This window comes from Taeniopygia guttata, chromosome 3 (assembly GCF_048771995.1).
Source record: "Taeniopygia guttata chromosome 3, bTaeGut7.mat, whole genome shotgun sequence".
Lineage (NCBI taxonomy): Eukaryota > Metazoa > Chordata > Aves > Passeriformes > Estrildidae > Taeniopygia > Taeniopygia guttata.
In genome coordinates this window covers 26,123,856-26,140,314 of record NC_133027.1, presented here as the reverse complement: position 1 = coordinate 26,140,314, position 16,459 = coordinate 26,123,856, and the positions used below count along the sequence as shown (strand labels likewise).

General features: G+C 37.0%; 1 protein-coding gene across 2 annotated transcripts in view; it reads left to right on the top strand.

The window, feature by feature from the left end:
• BMP5 (bone morphogenetic protein 5) overlaps positions 1-16,459 on the top strand; it is a 65,741-nt gene that overhangs the window by 27,663 nt on the left and 21,619 nt on the right. For both annotated transcript variants that reach the window (XM_002194989.7, XM_072926456.1), the window contains exons 3-4: positions 3,026-3,174; positions 13,416-13,613. In XM_002194989.7, coding sequence (XP_002195025.2) covers positions 3,026-3,174; positions 13,416-13,613 — 347 coding nt within the window. The remainder of the gene's footprint in view (positions 1-3,025; positions 3,175-13,415; positions 13,614-16,459) is intronic.

Here is a 16,459-nt window from a genome sequence, read left to right as displayed (position 1 = left end):
TTGTTCATGATTTGGTGGCAGGTAGCCACTGATTCAAGTAAACTCTGAGGGCTTTTCCCACATTAGGGAATGCTCCAGTGGCAGTAAAATACAAAAGCAAGTTTCCAGAATGAGGCTAGAGGTAAAACAGCATTACTGGGATGGCCTGTTGAACTGTAATGATTATTTGATCTGATCAAGGACTGTTCTGGGTTTCAAGGAACACGTAGATTGTTTGTTCTACCTTTACATCCTTAAGGGTCTCAGGAGATGTGAAGCTTCTTAGATGTTCAGCCTTCAGCCTCTTTGCTGAAATTCTTGACTGTGGTAGCATTTCTCCTTTAGAAAACTGATCACTGTGGAGCAGACTGAAATAACTAAACTTAAACAGCCTCTGTAAAGGTAAAGCAAATAGCTGCATTCTGCCTGAATGTATTCACTGTTATATTTTGGACTATTTACGACATAATGCCTTGGGTTTTATTATGTGTTGTGGCCTATATTTTAAATATAAATACTTTATAAAATTCAGCCAAAATTTTCAGCTGTTTTTAATTTTAAGTGTGATTGCACAGAACAAAGGAGAATTTTAAAATTAAAAATGTCACAAAACACAATGAGAAGTTTGAATGAATGACATGAGCTAATGGGCAAACCCTGATCCCAGAGCTCTTGCTGCCTTCTCAGGGGTCCGGTTTTTACCCTGTATCTGTATCAATTGTGGAAGAAGTTGTTATTTTATCTGAACTTTTTCCCCTAAGTTTTACAGACTTTGAATTTCTGCAGTAACATGCTGTTATGCAGGCTTAATTATTAGTATTGGTCCAGATACATTTTCTGCATTCTTCTATGTGTTGTCAAGAATCAGTTCTGGTTTTCTCTAGGAAACCCTGACTCATTTTTGTTTCATTTGCTGAGTTAATGAGTAAGAGCAATCTGTCTCTTTAAAGTTTATTACCTTAGCCAGATCACTGTACTTGAAGGGAGACAGACATATCAATACCAAAGACACTGAGTTTTTGCTGCAGCACAAAGTAATAAAGTCACATTGAGGAAAAATTTTTCCCTCATAGGAATTTCTGGACTGGACCATTAGTAATGCTTTATTCTGATTTGGCATGGGAAACATTGTGACTTTTGAATCACAATGTACAACATTTAGTATCAGTGCTGGATTTGGAATGGAAAGACTCTATACAAGAAAACAATTATGTATTCTAGGAGGAGAAAAGACAAGTGTGAAATTATATCACAGTGGTATGGTAGTATTTTATATTCCAAACACTTTTACAGTTTTCTATTAAATCTATTGAGTGATGCAAAAGTATTTCTAAATAAACATCTCAAGACTATTACAGTTGGAATTAAATTTTTCAAGTTTAAAGTTCTGATAAAACTGCTTATTAGAAGAAAAAAAAGTTGGCATTTAAGACTCCAGAGAGTACTATTTATGAGCTTGTGGTACGTTGTTAATTTGTTCAGTGCTAGCATAGCAGGTCAGACTCTTTTGAATTGTAAGATTTTCTTCATGTTAACTCCAGAGGGAGAATGTAGGTTTTCTCCTTGTGTGGTCATTAGCAGAGTTCTACTAGAATGGAAGTGATAAGAGCCCAGCAAAAGATTATCTTTTAACAGAAGAAAAAAAAGGCAACTTGGAAAAAAGCCCTTTTGATTCCTTTTTTTTTTTTTAATTACCTTCTTCATAATCTCTGAGCTCTATAACCTGATTTTGCAGATATATCGCACATGCAAGTAAACATATGCTTGTCATAGTTCATTTGGTCTTATTTTTTTCATTATTTAGCAACCACAGTTTCAAAAGGTGCACATTATGCTTTTTTCAGTATCAGACCTTCTAGGTGCATTTATTGTGTTTAGATAAGACAGGAACTTTCTAAGGTGTCATTGTGATTCAGCACTGTAAGAATACAGTGACAAGACACTAGCAATTTTAAATCCACTTTTTCACACAAAGCCTGTTCTGTCTTTCCTCTTTAAGCATGTATTCATTCTGTCTGTAAGACAATGGTACAATTCCCAGATCTATGTGAGCCAAGTCTGACTTTAGCTGACTTGTACAGTAAAAAATTAGAATAAAACCTTTTTTCTTGTAACTTACTCTTTTGACTACTATTTATGGCATAAAAAATAATCTTCTATATCTATAGATTTAAGTTTAAAAGGTTAAATGGTGAAAACAGTTTTTAATAATGCATGCTGCTTTGTAGAAGCGTGTAAAATGAGAGTTAAATATCTTGGGTTTAGTCTGGTCATTGTAGTAAATTGTTATTTTGTAATACAGATGATGATCTGGAACCAATTGTGTCATGAGATATGTGGAAACAGAACAAATAAATGACCCATGCTAAAAATTTAGTAACACAATTACACTAACTCCCATGAGCAGCCCTTCTGAATTACTGGAAGATTTCATGGGAACAAATTTGAAAATATACCAGGGAACTGAGGGTTAAAATGTTGAATAGATAAGTAATTTCTGCTTTGATATAGAAACTTATTTTCTAAACATCTGTAGTAATAGGAAACGGTCTGAACTGTCATCTATTCATGTTTTGTCATAGGATATAGCTGCTGTCATATGTTATTAGCAACAGATCTTTTTAGCAATGCTATGCCTCTGAGTTTTAGTTGAAATTGGGAAGTGATTTTGACTTTTTTTGTCTTTTATGCTGAAAAGTTTAAAAAATTGAATCTTCCTGAGACATTCTAATGTTGAAAGATGAATTTTTTATACATAGCCTCAATTATAATTTTTGTGTAGTTATATCAGGAAGTTGTATTTTTCAGATTTTCCAGAGCTATCATTTTTACATGCTGAATCTCATTTCAGAAAGGCCTCTTAGGGGAAATACCTGTATTATACTTAACAATGACTTGATAGCTACAGCACATGCTGTATTATGCCATAATGAGGATATGTCAAAGAATTATTTATTTGTACTCCAAGAAATTATTGCCAGCAAGAAAATTAGGGACAAAACTAATAATATTTGAATGCCTTAACTCTCTATTTTCTTTAACTTAGGGATGCAGACTTGTTCCTGTTAGACACAAGAAAGGCTCAAGCTTCTGATGTGGGCTGGTTTGTCTTTGACATTACTGTGACCAGCAATCACTGGGTGATTAATCCACAGAACAACCTGGGCTTGCAACTCTGCGCTGAAACTGGGGATGGTAAGATCCAAACTACAGGTCATAAAGCCATGTGTTATCTTGTCTTGCTAGGACTTTTTTCTTGATGGGTGTTTTTTAACTTGACTGGATGACAATTCATTGAGAGTTTATAAGCAAATAATACCAATCTTATTCTGCTGTTAATGTGGTCTCCAAATTTTCTATTATTTTCAATTCTGTAGAATATTGCGATTATAAATTAACTGAATCAAGTGAAATTGGGTTCAGGATAAGAGCTCCTACATACAAAATTAAGATCCATTTTAATGTTCTATGACTGATGATTACATTCAGAAAATCAGACAGATTTGCAGAACTTTTTAGGCTGAGGCAAGGAGAAAGTTATAAAATAAACCTCAGAGCCATTAAGAAGGTATAGCAGCTGTTGATACTGTCAGTGTTGAAGAAAGGTTAACAATAGGATAATGTGGGAATTGGTTTTCTTTAATTTGAAAAAAAAAATATTTTTTTTACCTTGAAATGGGTTAAAAATTTGAAATTCTGAAAATTTTGGTTAACAGAAAATTAGAAAAAAACACTATCAAAGCTGAAGTTTTTAGCCATGGAGGTTTTAGTACAAATTGACTGGGCTACTGCATTATTCATAGTTATTCTCTTCATGAAATTTGAAAATGCATCTCAGCAAAACAATATTTTTAGAAGAAATGTTCTTTACTTAGACTTCTTTAGAAAATAATAAAAAGAGACTTATATACTGTTTTTTCTGTGATGGTTCACTTAATCCATACTACTTTACAAGCAAACTCAGATTTAAACTCTTTTTGTCAAAAAGCTTTTTATGCCAGAGGTCAAGGGATCTATGATGCCAGTTAATCTAAACCTTAGCTGACATAATGTTAATGAGTAGCAGAAGAAACCCTGGTGTAAGGATTAAGATTTTTTTTTCTTCTTTGTTCTGGCTACATTTTCTCATTGGTTTTGATCTAAATTCTCCCTCAGGCTCAGCTGGGCTGTGAACAAAGCTTCTCATACTTTTTCAGCAAGTGCCCTGGCTACCGGAGAGTTATGCAAAAACTGTCCTTTAGGCACGATGCTGAAGAGGAGATCTGGCAGGCTTGCACTGAAGCTCATGGCCATTTCACCAAATGTCACCTCACAGTCAGAGCACAGCCAGTGGACAAGGGGGACACCAATGCAAGCCAGACCACATTGCTGCCTTCACCCATCCTTCAACAGCACCACTCCTGAGCCTGGGCTGCATGGGAAGTAGATCTCTCAGGCAGCCTGGTTTAGTGAGGCCATTTTAAAGCTCTTAAAATTCTGGGGAGGTGACACCTCCGTCAGGAATCCAAATTAGGTGGGCTGGCTTCTGGCCAGCTTTCCTACTCCAGAATAAATTCCATCCTTGACTTTTTTTTTTTTTTTTCCCAGGAGATTTGAACACAGAAATTGTTGAAAATTAAATATCCATGAAAGGCATTCATTAAGAAACCCTGCAACCAGCAATTTGTTGGTTCTAGCCTCAAAATTACATTCGTTTGGTAAACTACAGGAAAGTTTGTACGGGTAAAAGGAAACCTTTAGGTTAATACACTGAAGAAATTGTAAAAGAATAGCTCATGTAAATATTTGCCCTATCCTACTCCCAAGATTGGAAAAGTGATAGATAATTTTCTATTTTAAATTCAAAAGTCACAAACAGCTTTACCTTTTGCACCTTACTTATTTGACTTATGAAGGAATTTGCCTTTTCCCTCACTTTGTCTTCCTTTTTTCACTTTATTTGTACAAGGAGTCCACTTCTAGGGACTAAATTTTTCAAAACTATAGGATAGACCTGTGCTACAACACTTCAGCTTAGCACAAGCAAAATCATCCTTTCACGCTCTTACAATTTTGCTCTTAAGGCTTTGATTATTTTTATTGGGTTGCTGTTACTTCTGGAAGCTATTAGAAACACCAGCAGTTGAATGACACGTTTGTGTACATATGGAACATGTATTTTTATACGACTCAGTATGTAGCGGACTCGGTTCGTAACCCAGAGAACCCCACCCACCTTTCTTCCAACCAGTTCTCTGTGAGAGCTCAGGGACTGGTTCAAATCAACTGAAAACCCTTCCCTTGGCTCGAGTGAACTTCAGGCCATGCAGGTCTGAAGCACATTTTTTCATGCCTCCAGCTGTCAGCCGAGTTTACAGGAGGCATAGTACTTCTGTCCCCATAACTGGAGACATGTTTATGATAAGACCTGATCCATTAACCTTTCTATTGCAACAGATCATTAAACTAAATGTGATTCTGTTAAGTAAGAGGATCCCTGATTGAGTTATTCCAGTGCTACACTGGGGTCCTGGATAATCAAGTCTGTAAATACATACTAATTTTTAGATTTAGTCATACAGCCAAAATGGGGCACCAACAGTTGCTGAGACTGCAGGGTGCTACTATATTGTTATCACTACCATTAAAAGTAATCTTTCTTACAGTTATCTTTCAGAGACATTTTTGGCAATTACTTGTGTGGATATATTTCTTTGCATCCCTGAAGATGGTGCACACACAATGATTTCTTCATAAGGAATTTTAAAAGAATTGTAACTAATATAACAGTGTGAAAAAAATCTTTGGAAAAATGTCTGGTCGTTGTAATTCATATTTTTCTCCCTTTGAAAATCCTGAAAAAAGTATAAAAAACCACATGACACTGGAATGTGTTTTATTTTTTCTTTAGGACAGTATTTGGTATCATACGTCTCATTTTAGTATGAAATGTAGACTTTTTCTCTTAATGGGACATTTTATTTTGAACAGTAAGAATAAAGGTTTGCATGACACATATGGAAGCTGTCAACATATAATGCACTGTTTCCCTGGGGCTGTGGTAAATTAAGGATCAGGTTTTTTTGATTCTCTTTTTTAATGTATCCTCAACATTCTGCAGCATCCCCTTCTGGCCGATTCCCTACTTTTGACACCAAAACTTTCTGTCATGATACAAATGAGAGGTGATCTTTTTCATGCTGATGGATGCATGAGTGTGGATGAATTGCAGCATAAAATCAATACAGACGCAAAAACAATTTGAAAAGCTCATGCAATATTTTCCTGTAAATATATCACATCTCCTATGAGTTAGAACTTGTTCTAGTGAATCAGCACCTTTGTATTAACTTCTATCATTTATATAAGTGGATGTTAGCAGTGATCTGAGCATCACTATTGCTGAAGTGGTATAAACAGCTATAAGATTAATGCTTTTTCTATTTTTGTCATTGCTGAGAAGAACCTAGAGTTGTTAGAGAATGGAAGAGGGAGGTAACATGCAATGTGATTGGTGGTGATCCACAGAGTAAAATGGATTCCAAATACACAGCTCTCAGCACAACATCCTGAGTAGGCCCACAGTCATATAGTTCTGTGCCTTTTATTAGATTACTGCAGCTCTCACTTATTTTTCATCTACCAGCACACCAAAGGAAGAAACTGGTGTCTACTTTGAAAAAACAAAGATTATGATTTCTGTTACCACATAGTCCCATAGAAGGTTTCTTTGGGCTTTCCTGCTTTTTGAGGTGGGCAGGCAGCAGGAACCCTCAGCTCCCTGATTGACTATTACTTCAAGTATTTTTTTTCCTCCAAGCAAAAGCAAACTTGGAAAAAAATAGGTTCAATTGAAGCCTATGGAAGGCTAATTTCCCCTTCAGCATGAATTTGGGTATGCTCTGATGTATGCCCCATGGAAGGGTGTTTGGTTCTTAACCCTACATGCTGCATGAAGGATTGGTGAAATTCTTCAGAGATATTGGGGAAGAAACTAAAAACCACAGTCTCTCTTTTTTACCCTCTCTTCCTTTTAGCCTGGATCTTCCAAGGTACCTTTCTCCAACTAAGCCTTCAGAAAGGCAGATTTCTTGGTGTGGCGTGGAGTCGCTGGTTTGCTTTTAAGGCTTGACAACCTGTGGCAGCACACTGGCCTCTTCATGTACTTGGCTGTATATTTGATGTTGTTTTGGCCTCACCATTACCACACTAAATGTCATGAATTTATCTCACAGCAGCCCCTAGACCACCTTGGCACCTCGCTTACATGACCATGGTAGCTATCAAGTACGCTGGGGGATGCTGCTGGGATCCTTTAAACCTCTTGATGGATTTGGTATTTACAAGGCCGAGTATGAGGAGCAATGTCACCTTCATTACTGTCCTTATAGTGGGGGAACTTAGGAAATATGTATTTATATATATATATATATATATATATATATATATATATATATATATATGGACTTTGGCAGGCAATAGTTCTGACTAAATTCTGGGCCATCTGGAAGCCATATAGCCATGTTAGCACAGCACTGAACCCGAGTTAATACATCCTGCCCCTCAGCAGGTTTTATTAGCTTGGGCTCAAGCACTGCCTAAGTACAGATACATTCATTTCTGTTTCAGAGCTGACTTTGGCCAAAATTGCACTAGTTTTAAATTAAACATGTTCAGGAATACACTGTGGTGTGAAACAAGCTGGAGGGATGAGTCTCTCAGTCTCCAAAACAGGGTGATCCCATGACAGCTGTCCCCATGGTAAAGGTCCCAGTGCTGCAGTGCTGCCTTGAGGCTCTGTTGACTCTGTGGTGGAGCTGGCACAGCATGTAAGTGCACCAGGAGCACACTGCCACCCTGAGCAGAGCGGATGATCCACTTCCAACGCTCTTTGATTTGCTCAGATAGATGAAACCACAGTTTCCAGCTGGTCGCAAACACGGCGGTCATTGTGCCGGCTTGTAGCAAGCGACCACACCCACAACCCCTTCTCCTACCACCACTGGTGCATCTGGTCCTGGCTGTACAGCTGTGCAAATCACCCCACACCCTGCACCCAGACAGATGAAGGATACAGCTGCTTCTCAACACCATTAGTTAGAGATAATGGCATTTGTGTTCCATTCCATTCAGAAGGCTTTTATCCATTTTATTCTTTGGTGGATGACCAATTAATCTAATCTCTCCTTGTTTTATTGTCTTCCTGAACACATTTTTTAATGGTGCAGAAAAGCCCCAGGACTCCCACAAGCCACTCACAGTTTAAGTGCATTAACTTGGAAGGATAAATCAAGTACTTACAGACCATTTTTGTGCATAATTACATCTGATTTTTTGTGTAAGCATATATGGTGCTGCCATATCATACAGCATATCAGAGTTCCTTATGTGTTCCCAAGTGCCTCCTTCAAGAACTTTATGAATACCAAAATTAACACAAAAAGATACCCAAAATTCCTTCAAATGAACACGGTAAAAGCAACTAAATGTAAGATTTGGCAAAAAAAAAAAGTTTAGTCTTGACTAAACCCGTGAAGCCTAGGAAAGGCAGAGCAGAGCATCCAAGACCACCCATTTCTCAGAATTCCTTAAAGCCTTCAGGGAGAAGAAGAGTTAATAAAACACATAAAGCATGTGTCAAAAACATATTTTATGTTGTTATAGATAAATGTGTCCACCAAAGGAGAAGTCTGAGCAACAGTTTATGTAGATAATACAACAGAGACAGTAAAAATACTTTAGAGTTGGAGTGTTCAGGATGTGTTATATATGGACCATCACATTGGTGTTACTAGCTTCTCTCGTCTTTTTAAAAAATAAGCTCTGGTAGCCAAACTCCATTTCAATTCTTTTGTTTCAAGTCCCATTGCTCTCAAGAGTGCTGTTTGGACATGAGAAACCACGAAAGTTTCTCTCTAATTTTGAAAACCACTCTGTGAGCTTTCATAGTTAGAGCTTTTGGGCTCTAATTAGAGCTTTGCTCAAATATTAAACATTATTGGACCTTGGATGTGCAGGATATTTTTTAAAAGGCCTTTCCTCATTTCAGATGTCACTTCCCAAAAGAAGGAAACCATAGGTGTGGCATTGCAGCAAACTGCGTTGAAATGAATTTGCAGAATCACTAAATTTTGCATTTCTAAGTATAAATATGAAAAATTATTGCCAAAATAACTACTGTGACCTAGCAGTAGTGGTTAATCTGTAAAATGTGCTTTGTGAATTCTTGAACACTTTTAAAGTAAATAAGTTCTTGTTTTTCATAACAAAGTGAGTGGTTTGGTGCAGGCTGATGACTCAGGACAAAATAATGGATTTTGGAATTACTCCTTGTGCTGTGTTGCCAGTGTAAATCTGGCTAGGATGCATAATGACTGAAAGCTCTTGCAAAATAAGTGTCCGATCAATATTTCACTTAACATATATACTGTCTGAGGAGATAAAGCCAAGGCACAGATCTTACTGTCATTGGCATCTGCACTGGCAGTCTCAGAAAAAGTCAGCTTTCTGAATGTTATGAAAAACAAGGATGTGTCTCCAGGTCAAGACTTCAAGACAGGTTATTATTGAAAGCTTGAAGGGCTCTTGCATTTCCATTTGGAGCAGCTGGAGGGGAAATGAACTTTTAAGATGGAACTCGATCAGTTCACAAAAAGAATTCTATGGTATGACTGCATGTGACAGCACTGAAGCAGACAGAGTGACACAGCAAATAGCTCTGCAGTTATCAACCCGAGTGCAGTTCCTATTTTGTGGGTGAAAAAAACAAAAAACACAAAATTGTCAGGATTGTTGAGATAGGACCTTTTTGTAAGCTGAACTTCACAGTTATGTTTGCAGCAGAGATTCCTTTATTATTAGGGAAGAGAATGTGAAAAGGCAAATAATATTCATTCAGTTCAGTCAGTCAAACCCAAACTTCCATGCAAGCTTTTAAGCAAACTGCTAAGGGCACTTTACTATCGAATAGTATAAAAGTCAAAAAGAAGTTTAAATGCCAAGTCAAACAAACACATCTTGCCAAAGACTCAGAATCCTATGAATAAGGACTAAGGAGTTCAGCAAATTTGAAACATAATGCTTTAAATAAGTCTTAGTCTACAAATATACTTTACAGTGTGTAGAGGAGATAATTAATCGTCAGAGCAGTATTGAGAAGTGCATGCCATAATGTGAAGAATACAAGAGCTCTGGACTATCACTGCACAGATAAATCCATCTATTGTGTTTTTGGGGTTTTTCCTAGGTGCAGGGGCAATTGCAGTGTCTAAGTTCAGTGGAGCAGGCATAGCGGACTGCTGGTTACCTGCAATTTCTTCTTTTCTTTTGAAATCTGAAAAAAATATTTGAAATCCTCAGAATTAAAGATTTAATGGAAGGACAGAATGGAGCCCATTTTTCAGAATGCTTGACAACATTGTTCTGAGATGCTCAAGAGAAGCAAAAAGACAAACCTTGCTGTTTTGGTTTTATGAGTTTCATCTGGCTGAAGCTCCGGGTGTAGTTAAGCAGGTCAGCCTGAGTCATTCAGCTGACTTTAGAAAGTATTGCTTTAATGCCACAGTATGGAACAACTGCATGCCCAAGAGACATGGTTTTTCAGTTGTCATTGAAGCCAAGAGTTTTGCAAATGTTTACAAGAAATGATAGATTAAAACCACTTACAAAAATGAATGCTACAAGGGGACATTCAGGATAGAGCAATTTTTTTTTTAATGCATTCTGAAACTGACACTACAAACAAAAGTAAGGACTACCTAACAAGACCATGGCACACACAGTGGAGCTACTGCTGTGGCAGAAAGCTTGATGCTTTTCAGAGGCAGAATGCTTTGAAATACCTCCTGTTCAAGAAGGGGCGATGCTTTTTAGACTGAAGGCAAATATCCCCCATATACATTTTTTTTTTCTTTTTTCTTTCATTTTTTAAATTTTTTTTTAAATAAAGGATAATAGAAGTCCTGTACATGTAAACTTTCTTTTGGAAAAAAGCAACCTAAAATGGAGACAACATATGTAGTTTGAATTTCTAAACCAAACAGTTCAGAGATCCTCCTCAGAAGAAATACAGTGTCTCAAGGGCAGTGTATATTTTGATTGCTTCATTTTCTGAAAGTTGCAGTTAAGCTAAGGTATATGATAAACTGAGAGAGAAAAGTTTAACGATGTACCCACAGAAGTCAATAAAAGTTTTCCTCTGCACAAGAAGCAGATCCAGTACATATACCATTCATGAATTTAACAAATGAATCCTAAAATCTCATGCTGGCTGCTTAGAAGATCAAGCACATAAAGGAATATAGTCACATAAGCTGTTTCTCTGTGTAAAAAGGCTGTGGGTTGCAGGATTAATTTTTTACAGTATATCTCTATACCCTGGATAACCAAGTAAGCCTTAACTTGTGGAATCTTAATAGCCATCTCATTGCTGAAGTCTAAAGGAAACCCAGAGGAAACTTAATAATATTAAAAGTTATTTTAAAGGGAGTTCACATTGGTTTGAAGGATATTTTGCTTCGCACACAATATCCACCATTGTAAATTCAGAGAACCTAAATTTAAATTCAGAAAAGCTTCACACACCTTTACAGTTCTCAATATATAAATCTAATAGTATTCTCAAAATGTTCACCATTAATATTTTGCAGATAAAATTAAAATTCTGAAACTCACTGGAATGAAAAGTAAAGAAAAATAGTAAAAAATATTCCCCCTAGGAATGAAGGGAAATGTGGAACTTTGTGGTGAGAAGCTAGCTTGTCCATGTTGTTATGAATAGAGAATAGCCTGTACAGTTTTTCATATCTGACTTGCAACTGAAGATTGGAACATATAGAAATTAATGTTACTGAATTATTTAATAGTAACTCAAACACATGAAAAGAAGAATTAAAGAAACACAAGACTAAAAAAGCATTTAAAATGAAATCAGAAGCTTCAGCAAATATATTTTTCCATTGCAGTCAAAAAAGTAATTATCAAAATTGTTCAGAATATGTTGCCAATTACTCTGCTCCATAACTGCTAACTTTCTCAGTTCTTCTCTTGCCTTTGCTGGGCTCTCTGTCACTGGAAACATCTTAAACCAATTTAAAGTGCTACACCTGAATAAACATGTTGTAAAAGTGTTTATGTATTGAAGTGGGTCAGTTCAAGGTATGGTATTTGGCTGGAACTTCTAATTTCTCTTTTTACTGCAAAAGGGCTGCCAGAAGGAGGAAGTCTGAGCTGAATTAATACATTTGTTACAGTGGAAGTAGAATGGAAACTACTTTAACCACAAATCAAACTGCCTCTTTCATTTACGCCAGTGATAGAGTTTTTTTAAGAAATATAGACTCTGGCGTGCAGCCACTGTGAGTTTGTGTTTGAAAAGGAAACCTATATGCTTATTTCTATAATGTTTACTCGTATGCTTGTTTTCAAGCTCTTTTTCAGGGTGATTGGGTTAACAGCATTATACATTTGTGAGGCAGATGCTCCTTCGTTACCCACGTAACAAATTTTCCAGCGGGTTTAGAAGAATCCCGAGGCGCCCTGGTGCTGCCCGGCTCACGGTGCCAGTGCCCGAACCCTCCCGCCTAAAGGACCTCTGTGTCCCCACCCTGCACAGCTGCACAGCTTCACATGACACTGTCTCATTTTCTGACGGTTGAAGGGCTCTGCATAATACACGTACGCACAAAAGTGTTTATGCTGCCAAAATAAATTCTGTTAAGAGTGAGGGTTTATTTGCTAAAATGTCACTGATGCAGTTTCAGTGACTTGTTTTGCTTTCCTTTCTTTCAGTGAGGTTTAGACCACATAATATAGTGAGGTTACCACACAGTCCTGACTGAACAAATATTTTAAAGAAATATGCACATCCCCTGGGAACAGAACCAGAGTCAATAACATGCATATTTCAAACTCTCTTCTCTTGAACAACTGAATGGCTTCATACCTTTACTGGTGAATGAAGACCAGTTTAAGTAACACTGCACAATATTTATTTTTAAAGCAGAATTATATTTATTATGTACACTTCTATTTGCTACTGGTTTGCTTTGGGGATATAAAGTTCCATGTCTCACTGAAACAATGCAAAATAAGAAGACCACATTACACTATTCTTTCTATAGGAAATAGACTGTAATGGGGCTCATTTATTTTTCAGTTCCATAGATACATGCATTAGACAGAAATAAAATGTCTCTGTAATGAATAAGATATATAACAGAGACTGCAATTTTGTGCAATAAAAATTGCATCTGTAAAGCTGTTGAAACTTCTGCAAATTGTAGAGATTTTTTTATCTTTTTAAGTTTTGTTCAACAAAACATGGATAGATTCCTAATCATATAAATTCAGGATTGCAGCAAATTCCTTGCTATGATTCAGTCAGCAGTTGAACTTCTGTTATGGCTTTGGGAGGGGCAGAAGTTCATCTTTTAACTTGCTATTTCCATTGCTTTTAGGTCGAAGTATCAATGTTAAATCTGCTGGCCTGGTTGGAAGACATGGGCCTCAGTCAAAGCAACCATTCATGGTCGCATTCTTCAAGGCAAGTGAAGTGCTTTTCCGCTCTGTCCGAGCAGCCAATACCAAAAGGAAAAATCAGAATCGCAACAAATCCAGTAGTCAACAGGAGTCCTCTAGGATGCCAAGTGTTGGGGGTAAGATGGAGCTATGATTTACTAGTCTTTTTATAGGAGGTATGGGCACCTGCTCAAATGCAAGGCAGTCACAACAGCTCAAAAAGATGCAGCTCACTGGCTGAACTGAGAAGCAGCGTTTCCACTCCTCTTTTGTTATGTTAGCCTTTTTTTGTTACGTTACCTTCTGTAAATCAGATCAATTACATGTATCATGGACCCCAGGAGGGTGAAATAACCAAGCAGTTTAAGAAAGGCTGTGTCTGAGCTTGGAACTAAGCCTACACAGTATGCAACTGGATGATATCTTTACTATGCATAAGTAAAAAACAGAGGTAAAGAAAATTATTGCACCCCTACTTGTCTAGGAAGCTTCAGAAAAACTGCCTCTCAGCCGAAGAAGGCAAGATGTAACACAAATATCTCAATACTGGAAATGAGGAAGATTAACCAATCTGAAAAATTGTAAACTGTTTAGGAGTTCAGATCAGCTGACAAGTAATTATATAAATATAAAATATATCCCTCTACAGAGTGAATTTGGTCCCTTACCTGAAAGATACTGACAATAATGCACAGGAAAATGTTCTTAATTGCTTTAGAGCCTGGAATAAATTTTGCTTCAGTTTTTCCTGAAACAATCCTTTCAGCTGAAGGCTGAAATATTTACAAAGTCTCTTTGTAAATATTCTCACTTCTGAACGAATATTTCCACTTTTTGGGAAAAGGATGTGAAAGTGTTTCTTTCTAGAAGCATCACACATTTAATAACAGCATATCAAAACCTTAATATAAGTGCTGTTCTGAAACCCCATGGATGTCTACAAGTAAGGAAATCAGTATTTTGTGGGAGGAATTTTGCCTTGGGGTGGGGCTCACCTATTTGAGAAGTGTTATAAGCAATATGCATTACTTATATCTGTCTCAGAACCTTGACAGAGGCAGGCTACAAACTATTCTAATGCAATGAAAAAGCCTTTCCCAGACCTTTTGCAGAAGGATAATTTTACCATACCAACCAAAAATTGCTGTTGAGTTGCTAAAGAAATCAAAGAAATTATTTAAATAATTTTTCGTATTCCCTGGAAAGTCTGCTAATTTTAAGAATCACAATATTTTTGGTGAGGGGATAATTACCTAAGTATATGGTACACACAAGATACCTAAATATAAATATCACTGTTTCAGACTGAATCCTATGTATCTGGAGCATGAAAAAACTGAGAACTGAACAGATTCCTTAAGCTTTGTTGTTTATAGCAGGAAAGCTGATCACAAGCTTCTTGCTGGTATACCCTGGGAAAACACAACCTTATCACATTGCACTGACAAAAGAATTACCTCAGGGAGAGCTGTCTGTAAATCTCAAAATACTTTTCAGTGTTGTCTTTGAATTCAGTTGTGCTCCAGACCTTGTTGTAAAACAAGAAAAATCAGAACATCTCTAGTGAAATGTGCATTATGAAACAAACTTTCTCCTAATCTCTTTAAAGTTTACATAAGCATAGAGTACATCACTACATATGTTGATCCATAGCAGATCTCTTTCAAAAGAGATTTCAGTTCAGGAAAACCATACTGTTAAAACAAGATCAGGTTAAGAAGCAATTGCACACGCACTTGCATCAAAATCAGAGGCTTTGACCATTGGCTGGAGAGGGAGGCAGTTAAGATATAGCCAGGCTGGAAAAGATGCCAAAGCTGAAGGTAGGTAAATGACCACAGCTTCACATAGCAACATCCTCTGTGGCAAAAATGTTTGAAGGTATAGCAAACCACATTCCATGCTCCTGCCTTGAAGTTTGCCTCACAATCCCCATGTCACAAATTTCTTTTGTGTGGGTGTCATTAATGATTGCTCACTGGGCTTTTCCCACCATAAGTGATCCAGAAGTCTTTTAATAACTACTGCAACAATACTCATGAAATGCTGTGGATGAGCATGCTGAAGGCTGCAAAAGCAATGTACAGATTCTATCCACGTCACCAGTGTGTGAAAAAGACACAGAGAAGAAAATACAATCTTATTGCTCTGATCTCTGAGTCTTTTCACAATATAATCCCTCCATGTGGAGAGCCTGCTATCAGAGAAAAGCTATGCTCTTTTACTTCTCTTTTCCAGCCCCAGGATCTAGGGGATACACTGTACCCATTTGAGTTTGTGGAGAAGGCTAATTGTCCAAGCTCTCTACTTGGAACTTCAGTAGTGAGCAGAACTTCAAAAGTAAAATTCACATCTTCAAATTAAAACATAAAAGATTTTGGGAAAAACCAAAGAATTTTGCCAATCATTTTTCTCATGGAAGATAGTCAATAGACTATATTCAATCCTCATTCAACTCCTTGATGCAAGACACTTGACGCAGTGACCGGCAAAGATAATTGTGTCATGTAGGTCTTTTGTTTCTAAGCTTCTTCCATGATCTTGTACTTACAGCAATTAAGGCAGACACTGACAGTGAAAAATGCTCACTTACATAGCCAGAGGTAATGTAGCCAGACACAGATAGGTATGTTGTCATTCATATATGACAGACTTCTAATATTTCTCTCTATATACATCAGTCTCAACTTTACCACAATCATATGGCACCACTTCCTCCTTGCTTCTTTCTTCTTCATTTTCTTTTATTCCCCCCCCTTTTCTTTTTTTCTTTTTCTTTTGTTTTCTCCTGTTTCCTCTTGCTCTTGCCTTTTTTCATCTTTCTTTTGCCTCTTGCATTTTATATTTTGCCTTCTTCTTTTTCCCTTCTTACTTTTTAAGTTCTTGGATTTCAGCAATTAGCTTTACTGTGTTCTCAGTATGTCAAAAAGGAAAGCTCCACCGGATAGCTCAGCTCTTCCCTTTCAAAGGGAAGACGTTTATT